At 49.2% G+C, this 23,030-nt stretch overlaps 4 protein-coding genes across 4 annotated transcripts in view; 2 read left to right on the plus strand and 2 right to left on the minus strand.

Moving 5' to 3' along the window:
• Positions 1-899: 899 nt before the first annotated feature.
• On the minus strand, positions 900-7,405 carry EAH_00022650 (lipase domain-containing protein, putative; the record flags this gene model as incomplete). The annotated part of the gene is made up of 8 exons (XM_013396936.1): positions 900-1,066; positions 1,831-1,930; positions 2,329-2,472; positions 2,889-3,057; positions 3,690-4,422; positions 4,755-5,129; positions 5,465-5,590; positions 5,914-7,405. 8 exons carry the CDS (start codon positions 7,403-7,405, stop codon positions 900-902), a joined length of 3,306 nt encoding a protein of 1,101 aa, XP_013252390.1.
• A 5,233-nt stretch (positions 7,406-12,638) lies between these two features.
• Positions 12,639-13,871, plus strand: EAH_00022660 (iron-sulfur cluster assembly accessory protein, putative; the record flags this gene model as incomplete). The annotated part of the gene is made up of 1 exon (XM_013396937.1): positions 12,639-13,871. One exon carries the CDS (start codon positions 12,639-12,641, stop codon positions 13,869-13,871), a length of 1,233 nt encoding a protein of 410 aa, XP_013252391.1.
• Positions 13,872-14,157: 286 nt separating this feature from the next.
• Positions 14,158-16,161, minus strand: EAH_00022670 (nucleoside diphosphate kinase 7, putative; the record flags this gene model as incomplete). Its single annotated transcript, XM_013396938.1, has 4 exons — positions 14,158-14,369; positions 14,794-14,878; positions 15,042-15,420; positions 15,653-16,161. 4 exons carry the CDS (start codon positions 16,159-16,161, stop codon positions 14,158-14,160), a joined length of 1,185 nt encoding a protein of 394 aa, XP_013252392.1.
• A 2,553-nt stretch (positions 16,162-18,714) lies between these two features.
• Positions 18,715-23,030, plus strand: part of EAH_00022680 (Midasin, related) — a gene marked incomplete at both ends in the record, with an annotated part of 32,498 nt that continues 28,182 nt past the window's right edge. Inside the window, 2 exons of the mRNA XM_013396939.1 lie at positions 18,715-19,441; positions 19,988-22,801. Of these exons, the coding sequence (XP_013252393.1) occupies positions 18,715-19,441; positions 19,988-22,801 (3,541 nt within the window). The remainder of the gene's footprint in view (positions 19,442-19,987; positions 22,802-23,030) is intronic.

Genomic DNA, 23,030 nt, shown 5'->3' on the forward strand with positions numbered 1-23,030 from the left:
TATATATATATATATATATATACATTTATACAACTAAATGCACAGGTGCACGTACACCTGGAGGCGCGAACAAACTAAGACAGAAACAGATACGGCATGAGGGATAAGTGATGAGACAACAAAGATGAATGTATGCAGATAACGGTGAATATACAACTGAACTAAGGAGCAAGCAAGCCCTTTATATATATATTCAAATATATCCAATACACATAAATAAATATAGTGTATATATGTACAGAAAATGCATAGTGTATGCATAGTATATAAAATATAAATATAAATATAAATATAAATATAAATATAAATATAAATATATATATATATATATGAAATGCATCTTTAATGACGCATCTGTTCTACGGAGAAAGTGAAGAGATTTTAAAAACAAAGAAGTTTTGAAACGCCTGAAGTGAGAGAAGACCCTTTAGAGGCCTCTATGCATGCATCTACATTTTCTGTGAGTTTGCCTGTGTCTCTGTCCTTGCAGCACGGTGTGTTGTGCGCTGTTTGTTTGTGCATTTGTTGTTAATAAACTTCGTTTGCTTTGCTATTTGAATATATCACCACATATACACTCCACCGGGCAAACCCTCAGCTGTCCAGACACTTCATTTCTATTGAGCATGCGCTTAGCCTTCTTTCTCTCTTGCGGCTAACCGCAGTCTGCCGACGCCGTTTCCTCGGCCGCCCAACCTGTTGTTGGTACCTCTGCCACATAGCTAGCTAGCTAGCTAGCTAGCTAACTAGCTAGATGGAGAAGAGGGGATATGTGAGTCGGCGGCTTTGCGCACGCACTAAAACTGAAGAGGTGTTATGTGTGTGTGTCTTACACGGTGATACGGAGCGTTAAGAAAGCGTACGAAAGAAATATATACTTTGATAATTTATTGATATATCTATAAGTGTGTATGCCGTGTCTTCCTGCGCGTTCCTTTGTACGCTTTCTCTACTTCTGCTGCTGCCTTCTCTAAGAAATCTGGATCACGTTGTACCTTCCTAGTTAAACGAGCAGCCATAACGGGAACAGAACGTCGCCAAGTGCTCTCCAATGCAATGTCCAGTTCTGCAGTGTCAAGGCACATCAACCACAACAATATAAATACCATTAGAGCAAAGATACGAATATGAATATGAATATAAATATAAATACAAATATAAATATAAATATAAATATAAATATAAATATAAATATAAATATAAATGCGAATATAAATATGAATATGAAAATGAGTAGGAATATGAATATGAATATGAATAACATAAGAGAAATAATATCTTAAGAATATGAACAGTAGAACAAGTCCGAATATCACAACAATATAAATACCATTGAAGTAAAAATATGAATATGAATATGAATATGAATAAGATTATCATAAGAATATGAATACCATAGGAGTATCATAAGAACATTAACAGCATAAGAGTAAGAATATCTTGAGAATATGAATATCATAACAGTGTGAATATCACTAGAATATAAATAACATACAAACCCAATCCCAAACACAGTAGCTGTAGTCGCCACCACAGTAACAGCAGCAGCAGCAGCAGCAGCAGCAACGGCAGCAGCAGCAACAGCAGCAGCAGCAGTGTGGTATATACCGAGTCCTGCAACATATGGTCTTCCTCCCCAGGTTTGAACAAAGGGGCTGCTGCAGAAGCTGCTCCAGCCCGCTTCAGGAAGTAAGCCAGCAAGAAGAGTGATACTGCACGGGAGTGCATGCACATGTGCCCATACAAGCGTCATACTTTGTTTGAACTTGAAATATTTATTTAAACCCGTAAGACGAGAAGCAAAACCCATAACACGACGAAAACGACTACCCGCTCGCACAGATTCATCTAACCAACATAAACCAGAGTATAATACATCGCCGCTCTTCTTATCAAATACGTTTGCTCGCGCAAGTGAGTGCAAAGGAATCTGCAACAATAGTAACACACACACACACACACAACAGCACACCTCCATACATACATTCACGCATGCATGCATGCATGCCAGGGGATGTAGATGCTTGCATGCATGCATGCACGCGTAGGATGTGCGTGCATACATGCATGCACTTATGCATGGGATGTGCATGCATGCATGCATGCATGCAGGGACATAAAGGAAAGAAAGATAAGAGAAACTGACGAGAAGATCAACCAAATGAAAACCACAGAACGCACAACAGACAGCACAGGCGAATGCGTAGACAGGCGGCCCAGCAGATCTGGCGAAGAAAGACAAGACTAGATTAAAAAAATATAATACAATATAATGCAAATAACAATAACAACCAGAACAACAGCAACAACAGCAACAGCAACACGCACCACTACTGTATGCTCTTTGTCTCTCTCCATATACCCCTTCCCCTTCGATTGTCTTAAGTCAGGAACGGGGTCAACGTCCAGCACGATGTGATGATACACCGCGCCATAGCGATGCAGCTCATCAATTGCTGCTTTATCTCCAATCTGCAAACCAGCAGCACAAGCAACAGCAGCAGCAGCACAACAATAGTAATTGCAGTAGGAGCAGCAGCAGCACAGCAGCAGCAGCACAACAATAGTAGTAGTAGTGGTAGCAGCAGCACCACAGCAGCAGCACAACAACAGTAGTAGTAGTAGCAGCTGAGTACCAGGCGCTTCGTTCTACGTATGAAGCATAAGGCATCAAACACTAGGCATTATCAGTAGCTTAAATATAAATATATAAGTGCATATATAAACAAAATATAATATATATATATATATATTATGGGGCGTTGCAGATAGGGCGATCTAAGTGGAGAGCGCATCATATTGCAATAGAAGAAAACCTTTTAATTTATTAATATTCTTTTTAATTTATAAATTATATTCTTCTTATCCGCAAAAAGGCATGCACTTACCATAGGAGCGGCAAAGGTAATGCAATACACTGCAACGAGGCCCTGCTTAACCAAATCATCCAAATGCTTTGAAACAAACCAAGCAGCGTAGCTAGCGGATGCCCCTCCTTGTGAATGCCCCGTAAAGACCACCACAAACGGTTTCTTGCTGCTGCTGCTGCTGCTGCGCCTGCGCACCAGCAGCCTAACTTCTTCAATAAAACGTGTGAGTGGTCTTCTTATCACCTGATGAAAAAGAAAGTTTAACCCCGAGTGCACCCAGGCAAATGGCGAGAAAAACGGATCTCGGATAGCCCCAATCATCGTATTAAACGTCCATTGCTGCATGCATGCGCACACCCATACATACATACACATACATTATCGCGTATGCATGCATGCATGCATGCCATGCATGCATGCATCTCAGCATACCCTATAAACACAACTCTTTGCCTGCTTGAGTGTGCGTATTTGCATGCATGCATGCATGCATGCATGCATGCAAGATACACCTCGAAGACGTCCGCTACTAGCCACGCAAAGACATCCCACGGATAACTGATATATGAGGGGAGGCAGCTATATATATATATATATACATATACATATACATACACATATACATATACATATACATATACATATACATATACATATACATATACATATACATATACATATACATGTACATGTACATGTATATACATATATATAGAATCAATGATCTATCTAATGTATCTATTAATATAGCTGTACAAAAAAATACACATACATACATGCATATATATATATATATACATAATGTATGTACATAGATACATATGCATGTGTTTGATTGCGCTGCTGTCCGGTGTATGGATGCAGACCTTGGGTTGCCCCGTGCCTTTGAACGCCCAAACAACATCTGCGCGGTGTACAGGGATTTCGTCTGTTTGGCCTGGCTGTGGGGGTTTTGAATCTCTGTCTTTAGCTCCTATACCCACATCACTGTCTACATTAAGCACTAGTGAAGGCCAGACCTCTCCCCATCCCCCTCCTGCTGCTGCTGCTGCTCCTGCTGCTGCTTCTGCTGCTGCTTCTGCTGCTCCTCCTGCTGCTGCTGCTGCGGGTGCTGGTGTTTCTGTTGCTGCAGCGGTGGGCGGTGCAGCAGAACCAGCAGCAGCATCTGCAGCAGCAGAAGAAGATTCTAAGTTAAGGTCCCATCTAAATATGAGTGGTGCAGGGATCACCATATGGTGAGTAGCATCTCGATCACATACATCCGGATTAATAGAAGGAAGCTGCTTATCTTGTACTATTTGGTATGGGTGCTTATTAGGTTTGCTGTTGAGAAGATGAAGAGCGCCTGGTGATGCCTCGAGGTCTACGAGCTCTCTTGTCTTTTCATCCAAGACAAACGGCACACTGCGACCTACGGGGCCCTCATCAGGGGCCCCCGAGGGCTTTACAACACGAGGCGGAAACCCAATTGTACGCACCAACTTCAGGTCTGAGTTCGATAGCGCTCGAGCTCCATCAGCAGTTAGACGGCCGCCTACTGAATGCATCAGAGCTGTATAGACACCCCAGCACACCATATAGAGCATAAATACACACAAATATACCTAAAATACTCTGCTTTGGTGCTCACTCCGAACTTATACATGCTCTGCCTCCATCGATTTGTCTATATGAACAGGTGCATCTTTTGTCTATATGAACAGGTGCATCTTTCTCTCTCTCTCTCTCTGCCTCTGTCTCTCTATCTCTCTGTCTCTCTCTCTCTCTGCCTCTGTCTGTCTCTCTCTGCGTCTGCCTCTGTGTATATCGTGTCAAGTTGTGGTGTCTGCATGGTAGTTGCGTACATGCATAATTTTAATGTTTGTCTGTGAGTGTGCTGCATACCGTTCTCAGTGAAGAGGGCTGTGCCGACATAAGAAGGAATGAAGTGCTTAAAAAGTACTTCATCAAGAGGTATATTTGTATAATCATCCATAAGATCGGAAATGCGGTAAGCATAGTAAGCAAACTGCCATAGGACTAATGCAGACCGGAAGTATAATCTGTGCACGCGTTCGAGTCTCGGTGACCCCTTAAATTGCCTTCCATCCACATATATCTCTCCCCCTACATCACGCATCTCTAAAGGAATATCAACTGTTCCTTGCATCTTTCCAAATAACTCTAATAAAGGAGAAGGAGGAGCAGCAAAAGGAGGCACCGTACGACGCCCTATAGAGGGCAGCAAACGGTAAGGCAGATGTGCGCGGCAATTAAAAACTGAAAAGAATAAACAACAAACAAAACAAAAGCAAAGACAAAACAAAAAAAAAGAATTAAAAAGAGAATAAATATAAACTGAGATTAAAACATAAAACATAAGACATAAAACAACACACATAACACACATCCGGCTTCTATAAGCCAATTCGTAACAATAAAAAAAGGCAAATCAATACAAATAAAAGCATATATGCATGCATGCACACAATAATGCATCCATGTATGCATACATGCATGCATGCATAGGATAATGCATGCATGCATTCATACATGCACCAAATAATGCATGCATGCATGCATGCAATAATGCATGGACTGTGGGGAGTTCTCACTTGAGGAAACCAAAGAAAATAATATGGGCTCGGGGCCCCCTTGGCGCTGCAGCGCATGCAGAGCGGCGATTGGGAAGAACAAATCTTCTACGGCTTTGACCTCTGGCCACACTCTTCCTTGTATCTCTATAAACAAACAAAACACACAAATGCACAACGCGATCTACTGCTGCGCATATCCTGCATAGCACGCTGCTGCTGTTGCAGCAGCAGCAGCAGCAGCAGCAGCAGCAGTGGCAGCAGAATCAGCAGCATGCATGCATACATACAGCAGCAGTAACATGCATGCATCCATGCAGAAGCAGCAGCAACAACCTGCACGCATGCATGCATGCATGGATGCAGCAGCAAGTGCATGCAAGACTGACGGAAGAGAGCACTTGCAACATTGGGTCTATCAGACAAAGGCCCGAAAGGTGAAGTAACGATGCCATGCCACCACCTCCTACTAGGATCGTAGCCCCCTAAAGCTTTTCTTAATTCTTCGGGGCTAGCCCCATTGCTGCTTCCAAATTCATCAAAATCATCTGCTTCGTCTGCTTCATCTGCTGCCTCTGCTGCTCCTTCTTCTTCTGTTCCTGCTGCTGCTGATTCTGCTGATTCTGCTGATGATGCTGCTTCTGCTGCTACGGCTGCTGCTGCACTTGCAGCAGCGTACGAAAATGTACTCGAATCGGTCTCGTCTGTCACTGCTGAGTCTCCCTCTGCTGCAGCAGCAGCAGCAGCTGCTGCTGCTGCTGCGGCAGGGGAAGCTGCTGCTAGTGCTGCGGGTGCTGCTGCTGGTGCTGCTGCTGCTGCTGCTGTTGCTGTTGTTGCTGCTGCTGCAGGAGGCTTTGAAGGTGCTGCATGCAGGCGCACGAGCTGCCCCATCTTCTCTGCAAATGCAGAAAGATGTTTAAATGAACAAGCAGCAGCAAGAGGACCTAGAGGTTTATCCATTAGGTAGACAGGCGAATATAAACCTCCGCACTGTAGCTGATCTCCATAGGCTTCCGGATGGTAGAAAGCAGATAAGCCAAACTCTCTTAAGTCAAATACTTCAACTACTTCACCTAAAGACAAAGAAGAAGGAGGCTGAGGCCCCAGTGATGCACGAGAAGGCGACATTAAATAGGGGGGCCCCTCAGACTCCCCTGAGCTGCTGCTTGAAGGCCGGGCGGGGGCCCCTAGAAGGCTATGCCTCCACCAGCTGCGAGCTTGACGCTGAGCTAAGGGCACCCAATACACCCCGCTGCTGCTGTCTTCTACTTGCAGCCCTAGCGGCCTATCATCTCCTGCTACCTCCCAGTGTGCATACTGCTGCTGCTGCTGCTGCTGCTGGTGATGGTGATGGTGGTGGTGATGGTGGTGGTGGTGCGGGGGCCTGCCGCCGCTGCTGCTGCTGCTGCTACTGCCGAACTCAGGTATTTGAGTAGGAGAGGGGCTTGTGCGCAGCCTCTCATTTTCTTCTTCTACTTCGTGCAGCTCCGGCGTAAGCCCTTTAATCAAAGGCCTATGACCCAACTCCAAAAGTACAGGAGCTTCTGCAGCAAAGCAGCTTTCAAAGAGATGCCGAGCCTCTGCGGTATTCGTCAGCGGCTCCCACAGCAGCTGAGGCAGATTTAGAGGGGCCCCACCGCCCCTGCTGTTGCTGCTGCTGCTTGCGCTGCCTTCTTTCGGAGTCGCATCTGAAGCACTTGCTGCACCTGCAGCAGCTGCTGCTGCAGCAGCGTCCGGTGAAGCATTAGAAGCAGCAGCTCCGCTACTCCACTCAGCCCCATCACTGTGTGCCCCTCCAGGGGCTGTCCTATTAAAAGGCTTTGCTGGAACCTTATCTCTTGATTCAGAGGGCTCAACGCAGCTCACGTGCAGAAGCAGCAGCAGCAGCAGCAGCAGCAGCATGCTGCTGCAGCGGAGGGCCCAGAAGGTTGAGCAAAGCACCTGCACAGCTCGGGGCTCCATAATGTCAAAGAAGTATGAAGCAGCACAGAAGAGAACAGCGAAGAAGAGGAAAAGCCGTTACAGCTGCCTCTGCTGCAGCGCTTGCTGCTGCAGATGTAGCTGCTATTACCGCTGCTGCTGGCGTTGTTGCTGCGGCGGCTATTGCTGCAGCTGCAACGGCAGCTGCTGCTGTTTCTATTGCTCGTGCAGATGCAACTGTCCAAGGTGCTTGTGTCGTTCCTGCTGTTGTTGCTGCTGCTCTTAAAGCTGTTGTTGCTGTTGCTGCTGCTGCTTCTGCTGCAGGTGCTTGCGCTGCTGGGTGTGCAGGCGCTGAGGTTTGGGGTTAGAGCAGTAGCTTGCAGCAGCAGGACGCGGATATAGAGAGGGATGTTCTGCTGCTGTCGTCATGGGGCCCCAGGTATAGCTGCAGCTCGACTGCTATTAGAGTGAAGGAACATAACGCAGGAGCAGCAGCAGCAGCAACAGCAGCACTATTGGTCGAGCAGCTAATTGCATGCGCCCTTATGCATGCATACTTCCTAAGGATATGGAGAAAAAAGAAGAAAACAGAAGATATCGCTGCTATTCGTGCAGTATAAACACTCTGTTATTTTGCTGCAGCAAAGACGTCTCCTTGGCTTTGTAGAGAGCAAGACGTCTTTAAAGAGGCCTTCGGGTGTACGCACAGCTTATAAACATGAAATAAAAAACTTAAAAAAACACAAAAAACTACATTGACTGACCTTTATCCTGTTTTCTCCCCTAAAGGGGCCGCTCCTCGCTCCAGCTGCGCCTGCTGTTGCTGCTGCTGCTGCTGCTGCTGCTGCTGCTGCTGCCGCCGTCGATGGTCTTTAGGGTTATTGCTAGGCGTTGTTGAGAGGCCTTCTTGATAGGTAAAAACAAGGCAAAATGAATAATATGAGCAGAGTTTCTTCCTCTTTTGCTATTATTTACCAGCACAGCTCCTTAGACCCCTCCCTTATAATCGGCTGGATCGCTCGAGAGGGCCACCCGCTCGCAGCCTTCCTCTAATATACACTGTGAGTTTGCTGCTGTAATAAAAGGAATAAAAGAATAAGCACTCAGAGAGAAGTTCATATGGCTGTCTGCTGCTCTGGGGGCGCAGCAGTTAGGAGACGGAAGAGGCTTAGTACAGCAGCAGGGTGTGTAAATATCGGAGTTTCTACTTGGGGCTGCTGATGGGGAGTGTATAGAAAGGTGCTTCAGTCTGAAGAGACTATATGGAGTGTAAATGGGCGCAGCAAGACTGACGTTCCTGCACTTGCACGACTCTTGTGTGCAGCAGCAGTTGCAGCGAGTGCAGTATGAGACAAAGACAAACAGTTTCGCTCCTCTACGAACCACCTCCAGGCCCGAGAGAATCTGTAGTTACGTTGACTAGGTACGTTAGGGGAGGTAGTACACTCTTAAGTGCCTCTTGTTTTAATTCTTTGACTCCATCTCTCCCCCACGACTGTCTAAAGCTTAGTTAAATCCAGGGCCCTCACCATGCATAAAGGTGCTACATGCTTCCTAGCATCAGGTGCTAACAGCGGAGCCCAAACCCACAGCAGAGCGGCCCCGTTCATGGTAATGATTAGTAGCGAATGCAGCTGTATAAAGGGTTGAGTTGTTGCCTTCTCTGTGTGTGCTGCAGCCCTTCTCGTGCCTCACACACAGCGAGACTTCGCGAGGATCTGCTCTCCGGTTGAGAGGCAATCAACAGTTGAACTCCTCTTCCTATCCGGCTAGAAATGCTCTTGCAGCAAAAAGCATTTGGTGAGGAATTCCTCCGTCTCTGCGCGGTGCGGGGGAAGTAGAAGACCTCGTTGCTTCCCTTGCGTCTGATTGCGTCTATAAAAAGCATTATAAGAGCTGCATTGGCTACTACAGTCTTGTTTATTTCAAAGGGAGGCACTACAATGGTGGCTGTCTCCTGGCAAATGCAGCACTTCTTTAACTCCCGTCCGAGAGGCAATGCAGTGTAGGCTTATTCTTCGGTCAGCAAAAGAGCAGCGTATTGCAGAATTAGGAAAGCGTGAGTGTGCAAAGCTATAGATAGAGTGCTGTATTGAGAACAGAAAAGAACTATATATATATATATATATCTGCTGAACAGAGCTATATAGCAGTGGACCCGGAGCTTCTTTGTCAATGGTTCATAGAGGGGCTGCTCGGCGGAGAGAGAGAGAGGCGGCCGGTGGCCGACTGAGCGGTGAAGAAGGAACAAAGCGAAGAAAGGATGAAAATTGAAGGGATGATAGAGAGCCTATTCACTGCGCATGCAAAAAAGGAAAGTGGGTAGGGAAATGAGCAAGACTTCGCCCCCAGATAAACTAGGGCTGTGAATGCCGACCCAGAGCAGAAGCAGTCAATAACCCGGAACAGACAAATGGCAGCAAATCCACAGCACAGCGAGCCAGGGTGATAGAGTGAGGGATGCATACGCTTGCTTCGCAACGAACAGGGCCAAATAATTCCGGGATGCACAAAGAACGAAAGAGCTAAGGGACTCAGGAAACCGTAAGACTTTGAGTTGACACCGGTCGCCCGCTGGACGTCCAATGCAGTGCATCGAGCTCGTTCCCTGCGCAGCCCCGAACTTTGTTCTGACGTACAAGCCACCTCAGTGACTTTAAGAAAAGAAGCTAAGGGGAGAGCACAAGAAATACGAGGAAAAGACTAAACTCGCCTGTCAAATAGAGTGCTTGGAAGAAGCTGGTGCTGGAGAAATCACAATGAAGCAAAGCTTTATGATGCCCGTATCATCGAACTAATTAACCGCATGTGGGGTTCATCAACCTGTTTACTATTTGAACTGATGATGCTTTTTTGTGCAGATTCTACTATAGCCCGACGATCGGCACACAACTGCGTTCCACGCACTCCTCAGGAAACTAACGAATGCGTATGCGCAATTTGGCCTTGTGAATGCATCTAAGGGGCTACAGAGGCAGGCAAGTCACCTCTTCTTCTGCAGGTGCAATGAGGGTTGGATGGTTATATGCATGGATCGAGTACTTGGATTCAGCACGAATGTGCAGGAGCACTTCGAGCACATGTGCCTTGCTGCTGTTGGCGGCGCTGCAGCAGCACTTGTTGCCTAACCCCGGCGCCTTCCTACAAGTTGGTGCATTTCAAAGGCATTATCTGTTGTTCTAATAGTGCGTTTATATGCTATAAATTTGCACAAAGTTATAGCATTTAAAAAAAAAACGAGGACGCATGTTGTTGTGGGCGTTGCTGGCCATGCATGCCCCAGAGCTGTGAGAAACGAAAATTTCATGGGGGTCCGTGGCTTTGCGTTGACAACTTAGACGCGTGGAGAACGCGGCAAGAAAGTGTATCGGGGCGTTGCTTGGGCTTTCAGCAGCTCGTGCAGCAGCAGAGAGGGACGAAGACGAGTTTTGCACTTATCATCAGTGAACGAGGACGGGGAAAGGGATGGCCACAGAGAAGGCAAGAAAATCCACCACACAAGTCTGGAAGACGCCTAAAGCGGCATACAGTAGAGTTCGTAGTGGTGGCTAAAATGCTCAGGAAGCCCTCTACCCGTAGCGACAGCAAGGCAAACACGTAGAGCGCAGAGGCAGGTGGAGTGACCAGCAAACAACCGAATACAGCAGCAAATAAAAAGCCGTTGTAATAAATGGTAGACAGGAGAAGCTTATGGTTACGTACACGGACGCAAATGCAGCAACACGAAGGCATCCTCCTCAGCATAAAGAGCTTCTCGGCTGGATGGGGTACAGAAGCTTTCCTCTCTTTATTGCGGCGTAACGCTCAATCGTTGGGCGCCTCCACACCCCGGGGCAGCTTCTAATGAATATTAAGTGCTCTAGAGAGGAAACAGGTTGCATTTTGAACAAAGGTATGGGAGAATGCCCTATAAGAGTTGTGTCTCAGTTATTTTCCTCGCAGACAGCATTCGCTATTCGTATGTTCTATGCGCCACGCATAACAGCTCTGGAGTTTAACTTTACTCGCCTCTCCCACCACCAGTGAAACCTGCAGCGTTGCCAACTATTACGAAGACTCCTCAATCTTAACAGAGGTGGAGCTTGAGCTGCATTAGAGTAAAAACACCTATCATATATATACGCATCTAATTAACATATATATATGTATACTTATATACAGTTAACAGAAAAGCAGCTGAGTTCCTTAAAACTTTAGGTTTTTCGTACAGAGCGGTGTTTGGGCACGGCCTGCGCTCAAATCGAAATATTTGCTGCAAGTGCAGAGAGGCAATATATGCCACTGGTAGGGAGAGAAGAGTATTAATACTATTATTATTAATATTATTATTGTTTATCTGCTTTGAGGGGTTTCTTTTTTATGTATTTTAACGGTATTAAAGCTGAAGATATGCCCGAGGTAAGAATGAATGCTTTTATTATAAAGGCCGTAGCAAGACGCATACTAAAAAAAAACCCTCAAACCTGACAACCACCGGCGTTTTTCTACGGGTGTAGTTTGTATATGCTTAATTTAAAAATTTATTAAATAGATAAAATATAGCAAAATGAATAAAATATGCACGTATGTATATATATTATCAGTATAAAGCAGCTGGCTCTTCGTAGGGCTGAGCGGGGGCTGCAGCCGCCTCTCATAATAATCCTCGCTGGTATTTCTTTGTTTTTTTCTCGAATCTTAAGTACTTCTTTTCCCCACATATATTCTTATACTTTTGACATTTCAATTTGTTTGACTTACACCATTCAGGTGTATATTTAGCTGCAGCAGAGCCCCTCTTTCTTATGTTTCAGGGGCTGTATGGGTGGTAGACGAAGCCTTCTAATGGCTCTAAGGGCGAGAACCGGCAGCAGCAGAATACCTCTTCTTTAATTTTATCTATTTTCTTTCATTTTGCTTCTTTTGTTGTTGACGAGGCACCGGAGAGGCATATACCACTCCTCACACCTGTTGCTTCCTCGCCTACGCATGCAGCGGTTGCTATTACTCCTACTAGCACTGTTGCTGCTTCTGGCTAGACAAAGCATTAGTTGCTGCTGCTGCTGCTGCAGCGGCTTTCCATTGCTCCTGCGGTGCAGCTTTTGAAGCTCTGCCGTCTGCAGCGGCAGCAGCAGCAAACGATGTGCCTGTTGCTGCAGCCTCCGTCGCTGTCTGTATGCCGAGGGGCTGATGACGCTTCGCAGTCAGCCTTCTGTACATGCATTAGCATTCAACCCTAAACCCTAAACCCTACACCCTTACCATCTGCTTCCCTGGCGCTGCTGTGTATCTAAAGATGCTGCCTAAGCGAAGCTGGGGCAGTTTTGCTGCTGCGACGAGGTTTATCTGCTGCTTAGAAGCAGATATTCCTCGTAGCTCAGCAGCTGTGGAGCCTTACGGTGTAATACACGGGAGGGAGAAGAGAGGGGTATGGGCGTCTGTTATCTCTGCAAGCAGCAGAGAGGAATATAGCTGCGGCATTCCGACTGCACCACCAGCAGCAGCAGCAACTGCAGCAGCAGCAACTGCAGCAGCAGATGTAAAGGAGTCAAAGTGGGCCTTTCAGCAGCACTTAGGCCGCTCCGTTCAAGTGCGTAGAAGCTTGCAGGGGCCTTCTAGCTTGCAGTGCTGCTGTCTGTCAAGCACTGTTATACTACGGCCTCCTTGTGCAGCTGCTGCAGCTTCTCTTTCTTCTTTTAATAGCTGCGCAGCTTCAAAGCGGAATAAGAATCTGTATTGGGGCCAGGGAGGTGTGGGGATCGGAGGCAGACAAGAGAGACTCCTCCAAGGGATCGCTGCTGTTGCAGATACACCGCACATTCACGCCAAGGCTATGCCACCTAGAAGCAGCAGCAGCAGCAGCAGCCGCAGCGGCAGCAGCAGCAGCAGCAGAGGCAACGCAGCGTTTGAGTTTGGTGAGGTGTATGGACCTCGTGCTCGAGAGGCAGCCGCTGCTGCGGTTGCTAAGGGCTCTAGTGGAGGGGGAGTGTCTGCTGCTGCTGCTGCTGCTCCTGCTGCTCCTACAGGAGCTGCTGCTGAGGGGCGGCCGTCTCTGCTGTCTGCGACGCCGGCAGCAGTGCAGCAAATAAAAAGGTTGATTAAGAATTACAACAAAGCCTTGCAGCAGCAGCAGCAGCAGCCAGGCGCAGAGCCTCCTCCAAAAGCCACAGGCATTCGCATCAGCCTGCAGCGGCAGGGCTGCAGCGGCATGGCTTACGATGTATCCCTCTGCACGGAGCAGCGCGCTGACCCTACTGCAGCAGCAGCAGCAAATGCAGGAGGCTCTGCTGCAGCAGCTCCTTTGCATGCGCCTGGGGCTCCTGGGGTGGCTAGCCGCAGGCGTAAGGATTGGGGAAGAGATGAAGTGGTTTTAATTGACGGGGTGGAGATAAGAGTTGCTGCAGACGCAGTGATGCTGCTGATAGGCACTCAAGTAGACTTTGTAGATGAAGATGTTCAGACAGGCTTTATTTTTAACAACCCTAACCAGAAGCAATCTTGCGGCTGCGGCAAGAGCTTCATGGTGTAGCTACGGGTTATTCTTTCTCTTGCAGCGCCGCAGCAAATAGAGAAGGAGGCCCCATAGGGGCCCCTGCGAGGCCGAGCAAACACTAAGGGGGGCCCCATATAGGGGGGCCCCCGCAGTCAAGGACCCCTTGTGGCGGCTTATTGGGTCAAGGGGCACCCGCAGTGGGCTGCGACATGCATGCAGGGGGTTTGTTTGTTTGTATGAATCTTCATCTCTGCATGCATGCATTTGGTACCTTGGATGTATGCGCAGCGCTCTCAGCGCGAGCGTCTTTTAGGGTTTTGTTTCAGACAAGAGTGGCGTTGTTGGGGGCAAAAGGGGCTTTATGAGGGGCGCTGCGGTTGTGCGTAGCCATTAGCTGAAAGAAGTAAGAACATTCTAAAGCCGCGTCTTCAGCGAGATCAGTGCAGTGCAGCGCGTTTCGGGGAACGTCGTTCCCCAGCTTTGCTCGCAGTGTTGAGGGGTATAAATAGCGGCAGAGCTCGGGGTCGTACGGCCCTGTACGCAGCAAGAGACGCACATACACACATACACACCCTCAGCTGTATGTACACCCCACAACTTCGCTGCTTCCCTTGCCGCGCAAACGCTGCAGTACTTTTTGAGAACTCCGGCTGCAGTAGACCGACCAACTACGAGACTAACGCTAACTCCGATTTAATGGATGTGCGCTATTTGCTGCTGTTGCTGCTGCAGATGCTGCTGCTGTTGCTGCTGCTGTTATTAGTGTTGCTGCTCGGACAGTTTTTCGTCCTGCTCCAAATGCCCCTCATAATGGCACTGCGGATGCTGATGCTGCCGTTGCTCCTGCCTCTAACGGGGGACGCAGAAAGCCTACTGCTGCGGCTGCTGCTGCTGCGGCTGCAGCTGAGCCTGTGTACATCTTAGCAGGAGAGACAGCTAAACATGCATGCGTACGCACCTGCGAGGCGCCTAAGGCGAGCGACTGCGTCGGGCCCCTCCAGCTGTATAGCCAGAACAGTTCCGTTTGTCATCTCTTCCACCATCTGCAGCGAGGTGCGCCACCCGTAGCAGCAACAGCAGCAGCAACAGCAGCAGCAGCAGCAGTAGCAGCGGGCAGAAAAGCAGAAGCAGCAAGTTTGATTTTGCTGGGCCGTTGGTCCCTTGATTGTAGTGAAAGATACAAGATGTTTTCAGCTTCCTTCTTACCTTAGGGAACTCCTTTAAGACAGTGTCATATATCTCTAGAAACTCTCGAGCTGCGACGCTGGTAAGGCGAAAGCACTGCATATTGCGGATGGAGAGGCCGCTGCTGCTGAGCTCACGAAGGACAGTGCCTGTCTGCTGCAGTGCGTGGGGCTTTATGACGCAGCAGGTGAGCTCCGCCCCCTCACCAGCAGCAGCAACAGGAGTAGTTGCAGCAGCAGCAGTAGTTGCAGCAACAGCAGTAGCTGCAACACCAGCAGCGGCATCAGGCTTTGGTGCTGCCTTCTCGCACAGCTCCATACCCAGCTCCTCCACAGCTGCAGATGGGGTGTCTGCTGAGGTTGTTAGCAACTCGTGCCCTGCGGCTGTCAGTGAGCGGACCCTTAAGAAGGAGTTACAAGCAGTCAGCAGCAACAGGAGAAGCCACAACACCCAGCACTTACTAAGCCCTCAAGTCTCCTAGTATGATGTCTAAAAGCCTACTCTATACCCACTGCCACAGAAATGCCTTGGGGAAGACCTGCCTTATAGAAAAGGGTTGCTGGAAATGGTATAACTAAACTGCAACAAATAACCATGAAGCGGAAATCAGCACAAGTCGGGGTCAGGCGTACTTATGGGCTGCGTTATCTCCCCGTAGAAGAAAGACAGCAACGGTGGATGAAGAGGATACAGAAGCGTCGCCTTGCATGACTACTTCGGGAGTTTGAGCCTTAAGGAATTCCCCCAGCGGCTCATCGAGCGCCAGTAGTCTGCAGTTCGTCAGGATAAGACCCGAGTTTAGGAGGCTTTGCAAAGTGTCTGCGTACTTGTGTGTGTCTTCTACTCGCCATATGCACAAGGCCGGCTCCATGGAACGTGAGAGGTAAGCAGCCGTTTGTTCATTGGCAGCGTCCTCGATGCGCAGATGCCGAGAAAATAAAACAAGTTGAGCCCCAGGGTAAAGCGACTGAGCCACATGCTTAGGAACGGCCACACGTTTCAGGTTACCGCTGTTGCTTTGGAGGTTTCGCAACTCCACGGTGCTATCATTCGCATAATACACCAATATTAGTTCCTTTATGCCGCCTGTGCCCGATGCGTCCCAGGACACGTAAAAGGCCAGCCTAGGAGGAACTTCCATCTTGAAACACTGCGAAATATGTTAGATTTCAGCTTATTTCCTTATTAATATGCGCCCAAATGCCTGTCTTAGAACAATGGCCGCCTCAAACAGAGCGGGTCTGAACGGGCGGCTGACGGCCACTATGGCAACGGCAAGAACTCGAAAGAGGAAGCCATCCTTCGATTAGCCTTAAAGATCAAAGGAATGAATTATAATTAATTGGAGTTAAGAAGTTTGTTCATTTGGATTTGAACATTGAAGGAACTATCCGAGCAGGGCGCTTCTGCTTCCCGTTCAGCCCTGCGGCTCACGAGACTCATACACGCATCTGCTCGCCACCTCGCTCTCCACCAGACGAAAAAGTCAGTATATCCTAAATTCAAAGTAATAATTTAAATTGCAGGTTATGTAGAGTTTATTATCTGAAGAGAAATGGAAGGTTGTTCTTCCTAGAGTGGCACATCGCCGACACTCGGGCAGTTGCGTTGGGTCGATGCAAGAAAAGGAGCTCGAGAGAATGACCACTAACACACGGAGAGGAAATGAAAGGAAAAACTGCCATTAAACTCTTTTTAATTATTGCAATTAATAATCAGCAATAAAAACTCGATTTCCATGGTTCCTTGTTTCGGTCAGTCGAGGATAGCCAGTTTCTGAACGAACCCATAGTGAGGGAAAGCAGGAAATGCAGAAAACTTCACGAGTAGAAATACCTGGTTGACTTCTCTCAATCTGTATGCCACCTGATGTAAACAAATATTAATATTTTAATGTTTCCGGGTACTTAAGGATCGATGCTTTGCACACATTAATCAGTTCCTGCATCATCGCTTCCAGCTTCCTGTCTGGGCTTTCCGCACGATCCTGAGAAATAAAATAAAAATCCTTTCAATTCCTCTCTCTGGGTATTGCAGTTATGGCATTCGTACTTTTTGTTCCTTTTCAAGGGCCGCCTTAGCCACTGCGTCCTCTGCATTTTCCTGTTGAGATGGTCGTCGCTGCATCAGGGAAGATGGATTGCAGCTTTTTCCTCTCCTCACCTCTGCTATTTCGGCTTCTTCAGCCAACTCCCTGGCGTGTTCCAATTTTAGCTCCAGAGCAGTATCTCTGAGTCCAGCGGTAAAACTGGCGCATGAAAGCTTTGGAGTGCGTGCGAATCAGAAAGCACCTTTGCGTTTGCGCTTCAAGCTCATCAGCCACTTTGTCTACATCATCCTCTCTTTCCTCCTCCTGTGTGAACATTTATATTGGTGTGATCAAATGCAGTATCTAGTTAATAAGGTAGCCTACGCTCAGCTCATCATCGTCCTCTTTGGCGGTTTGATTGAGCCGCAGGGAAGTGCAAGGAATGTTGCAGCACATAAAGACGGAAAAGAGTGAAGCCACACAAAACGATGATAAAGCCAAAACCCTCATGGCTCCTGCAGAATAAAAATGCTGTCTTCCGTGATGACCGTCACATTCGCGTAGTTTAAAGAATTTTCAAGCAGAGTTGCAACGGCTAAACGGAGGCCGCGCGTACACCCGGAAAGCGGAAGACAGGAATACTTTGCCTACTGAGGCTAAACACGAACAGTAATCATGGAGAATAGCATCTGATTACTATTAAATACTGCTTTAGCTCAATTAGCAGCTCCGTGTTTTACTCAATGCTTCTACAAAAGTCCGATTCGATTTCATAAGTACAACCGCCGTCCGTCACCACAACCACATTGGCAATATCGACATAAATGATCACTATAACGACCCAAATACATTCAAAAATTAAACTAATTAGTTGATTATATAATGTTTTATCCTTCCGGTTATTCCTTCGGAGTGGTTACCGGCCGCTGCCGAAATCTTTTCCTTCGAAACCGCCTTTCTGAATCGGCGTTGCGCGGGAGGCCCTCAAGTTTGACCCTCGTATTTGTTTCTTGACATTACAAGTGTAAAAAAGTGATGAAATTCAATCAAAAAGTGACATTTGAGGGGAATATTTTATCTTAAGATGACAAAGTTGCAAAATTGGGCCCCAAGCCGCCCCACAGCCCCGATGAGTATACCCGATGAGGCAATGGTAGTAAAAACTTCCAACATTTTCCATCTTTTCAGGGAAATTCACTCGAAATAACTCTTTTTTATCTTGTGAAGCCTCACAAGCATTGGATAAGGTGGGAGTTAAGCCTTGCCCGGCGTTGTTGGCGTTGCTACTTCGCGTAGATCTGCAGCTGTTTCAGCTCACTAGAAACTTCTTCATTTTTTGGGGCCTCTCAAAGATAGAGAATAGTTTTAAAAGCTATTTAACGCCATATCAAGTTCTGTTCTCTGTTCTCACTCACTTTCGATAGGCGACGGGGGCCTCAGCTGCGTTTAAATACCTGTAAAACTGCCGCATAGAGCAAGGCAACGGCAGCAGCAGCAGCACCCAAAGCAGTAGCTGGAGGAGCATCGCTAGCAGGCTGTGGCTTGTCGCCATCTCCTTGCTGCGGGAGCAGTCGCATGCAGAGGAGCGGCGAGTAATGGTATTTGAAGCAATGCCGCCTTCACTTGATTTGTAGAGCGCATATACTGACTCTGGGGCTCCTCAAAATGGGGCCCCAACCTGTTGCCAGTAAGAAGCCCTCCAGTCGTGCACGGCGGAGGGCAAAGTCATCCGTTAATGCTGCAGCAGCAGCACCTGCAGCAGCAGGACCGTCATCAGCTGCAGCAGCACCGTCAGCAGCTGCAGCAGCACCGTCAGCAGCAGCAGCAGCAGCAAGTGTAGTACCAGCTGTGGCACCAGCTGCAGCTGCAAATGGAGCGCCATATGCCGCTTCATCTACAGCTGCCGCTGCCGCTTCAGCTGCAGCACAACCTGCAGCAGCAGTATCAAGTCAAGCAGTTGCAGCAAATGAAGCAGCTGCACCAAGTGAAGCAACTGCTTCATCTGTGCAACGCAGAGGAGCCTTCACGTCTGGGCCTGGGGAGTCATATTCAGATTCAATACAGGCCCCAAGGCCAGAGGAAGCAGTTGCTATTGAGGGGCGTTGCAGCGCCTCCTCAGGTGTTAAGAAGAACCCCCCAGGGAGTGTACGCTGGGGCAGCAGCAATTCTTTGTTGCCTTTGGTGCCTACCCCATTGGCTTGTCGGTTATTAGAAAAGCTGCTCTGGGCATACAACTCGCGGAGGTGGGGAGTGAGGCCCCCTGTGCTGCTGCACGGCTCTCCGGGCAGTGGTAAGAGTTCGTATATTCGATGGCTTGCACAAACTGTGGGGGTACAGCGGCCGCCTGTCAGTCTCTTCCTTGATCAGCAAACAGAAGCAAAAGACCTTGTCGGTGAGACATACACACAAAGACTTCATTCTCTCTAATTTACAACGCCCCAAGCCCTGCAGCTGCCGCTGCTCTGAGTGACGCTCTGCTGCTGCTGCTGCTCCTGGTGCTGGTGCTGATGCTGCTGCTGTTCCTGCTGCTGCTGGTGCTGCTGCTGGTGCTGCTGCTGCTTTGCCTGGGAAGAAAATAAACAACTAGGAACTGTCTTTAGAGGGAACAGTGGTGTGAGGGAGACGGCAGAGGGAGAGGAGGTTTTACTCAGCTGTCATCGCAGCCACACTCACAGCCACAGCCTCAGGAGAGTAATAATATGCTGCTGCAGTTTCAGCGAGAAGGTTAAGGAGGCAGAAAGAGGCTGTTGCGCCTGTTTGCTTCTGTGCAGCACTTGTTGCATTTGTAGTATATATGGCCTATACTATGCTGCTGCTGCTGCTGCTGCTGTTACTGATAATTCTATTCCTGCTGCTGCTGATCATGCTATTACTGCGGCTACTGATCATGCATGCTATTGCTGCTCCTGCTGCTGCTGCTGATGTGGGTTGGCTACAGGGTCTTGGGTGTGTGGGCGGCGTGCTGGGGAGTTTGAGTGGCAGGAGGGCATCTTGACACGGTGCGTACGAGAGGGGCGATGGATAGTGATAGAGCAGCTGCAGCAGCTGGCGCAGGATGTGCATGCGCTGCTGCACGGCCTTACAGCAACAGGCAGCCTTGCAGTACACGAGCAGCAGCAGCAGTTGCGCGTACACCCCGACTTCGCCCTCTTCGCTACCCTTGCTGCCCCCGTGCGCCACTTCCGCACCAACAAACGCAGCAAAGCAGCAGCAGAAGAAGCGGCAGAAGAGAAGGGAGCAGCTGGGGAGCGCCCTGAAGAATGTCTTGATGCTGTATTAACTGCGCCTCCGCCTCCCCTGTCGCCTTTGTTAGAGTCGTGGGTGTTGCTGCATGTGCCACCTCCTTCAGCAGCAGACGTCCATCAGATTGTTAGTCATTCATTTCCTGCTGTTGCGCCTGTTGCTGCAAGGCTACAGAAGGCCTTTGATGCTGCAGCAGCAACTGCAGCAGCAGGCCTCACTAGGCCGGGTCTGCCGCCTCCCAAGGCGGCGCGGCTGCCTCAGCTGAGGGACTTTGTGAAGCTCTGCAGACGGTTGCAGACACTAGCTACTGCTGCTGCCAGCAGCAGCAGCAGCAGCAGCGGGAGTATCTTTGAGGGGTTCCTGACGGATCGGCTGAGGCTGCGAGTAGTAGAAGAGGCAGCAGCAGTGTTGCTGGGCCACCTGAGTGATAGACAGCTGCGGCTGCGTGCTGCTGTAGCATTCGCTGCTATATGGGATGTGCATGAAGGTCAGGTAGAGGCGCTGCTCTTCAGCCAGAGACCGGTGCTTCGCGAGACAGCAGAAGCCCTTCAAATCGGGCCTTATACCCTACCTAAACCGGAGCCCCCGGAGGGGCCACCCAGCAGCAGCACCGCAGAGGGCAGCGACATTCTTATGTTGGGAGGAGATGAAGAGACAGCAGCAGCAGCAGCAGCAGTAGAAGGTGCTGCTGGCGCTGCTGACGACTTGGGGGAGCCTGCAGCAGGAGCAGAGCTGCTGACGGGGCAGCAGCTGCGGTTGGTGCAGCAGGCTGGGGGCGCTCTGCATGCAGAGGAGCCCCTGTTGTTTGTGGGGGATACGGGGGCTGGCAAGACATTCATAGTTTCTTACTTAGCCCGGAGACTGGGGAAAGAACTTATTGTAGTAAATCTTCATCGTCAGAGTGAGGGAGAAGACCTTCTGGGCCGCTGGGTCCCTAGACACCCGCCGCATGAGGCGCTGCATCTATGGCAGCAGCTGCTGCATCTCGCAGACCTCATGCTGGGGCCTCCAACAGCCGAAGATGCTGCGGGCGCCCCACACGCCGACAGCGACGCAGAGGCACCCAAAGTCAAGAAACGCAAGCAGCAGCAACAGCAGCAGCAGCAGCAGCAGCAGCAACAGCAGCAGCGGTCAAACCTTATAGAGTCCATGAGACAGATGATGCTCAGGGTGAGACGAGGAGGGTCCCGTCTGCTGCAGCGTGAGGCCTACATAGCGTTGCTTAGGCTGGCAGCAGCAGCTAACACTGCTCTGCTGCAGCTGCTGCGGAAATGCGGTAATATCTTGCCGGTGGTCTGCACCGCTACACCGCCGCAGCAACAGCAGCAGCAGCAGCAGCAACAACAGCAGCAGGAGCGCGTGTCAGTCGGTGAGCTGCTGGCACGTTGCACAGATCTGCAGACATCTTTTGATGCTCTTTTAGGGGACCCTGCCCTCGCAGACTGCAGTGCTGCAGCACCGCGTAAGTTTCAATCCCTTGTTGACGCTTGTGGCTTGCGAGGGTTCTTATCTGCTGCTGGTGAGGAGTGGGAGGCAGCAGCTGCAGCAACAGCAGCTGCTGCAGCTCCAGGAGGGGCCCGCAAGAGGCGCAGCCAGCTGCACTTTGTCTTCACTGAGGGCCCCCTTGTCGAAGCTGTGAGAACAGGGAAGTGGCTGCTGCTGGATGAAATCAATCTTGCTCCTCCTGATCTGCTGCAGCGGCTTCTGGGGCTGCTGGAGGAGCCTCAGGAGCCGTTGCTGCTGCTTGAAGGGGGTAAGCCCCGCCGGGTGTACAGACATCCCAACTTCCGTGTCTTTGCATGCATGAATCCCCCTATGCTTGCGCCTCCCCTTCGACTGGCGGAGCACAAGTTATCTTTTGACGACGAAGAGGAGCCCCACAACGCAGAAGATGCCTTGCAGCAGCAGCAGCAGCAGCAGCGAGGGAATGATGCACCTACCGATATGAATGCGGGTGTTGGGAAGAGAGAATTGCCTGCTGAAGTGAGGCAGCGATTTACAGAGTTGTATGTAGATGAGACAGAGGGACTCGAGGACATTACTACAGTTGTGGATGCGCATTTGAGGCCTTTGTGTGCGGACCCGCCTTCACGTTTGGTGGCTGAGGTGTATATACACCTCAAATGCTTGGCAGAGGCGGGTCAGCTACTAGACGGCAACAACAAGACCCCTTGCTACTCCTTGCGGACGCTATCTCGCTCTTTGCTGCATGCAGCTGCTGTTACCCGGCGGTCTGTGCGGCCGCTGCAGCTTCGTGCAGCATTAAAAGAGGGTTTTCTTGCTTTGTTTGGCTCTTCGTTGAGCCCTCTCAGTGCTGCAAGAGTCGAGAGGGTCTTAACAAAGGCATTTAAACCTGCGCTCCCCTCAGAAGGAGCCCCGCGCCCTCCTCTTAGGGGTTCTCCTGCTGCACGCACTGGGCAGCAGCAGCAGCAGCTGCAGCTGCAGCTGCTGCCTGCAGCACCAGGAGAAGAGGCCCACGTGGCAGTAGAGGGATTCATCATCCGCAGAGGTAAGAAGATATCAACAGCAACGCATGCTCCCTCAGCTCAAACAAAGACAGATGTAGGCGTGTGTCTAGCAATGGGTGTATGCCTTTGTTTGCATGCATGTGCATGCAAATACTGCTGCGTAGCTGAATGTGCATATATATATGTATAAAAATGCCCGTATCTACATACCCATGTGCATTGCATATATATATATATATATATATATATATATATATATATATATATGCT

Source organism: Eimeria acervulina, genomic scaffold, assembly GCF_000499425.1.
Source record: "Eimeria acervulina Houghton genomic scaffold, Eah_scaff167, whole genome shotgun sequence".
In the NCBI taxonomy this organism is placed as follows: Eukaryota; Apicomplexa; class Conoidasida; order Eucoccidiorida; family Eimeriidae; genus Eimeria; species Eimeria acervulina.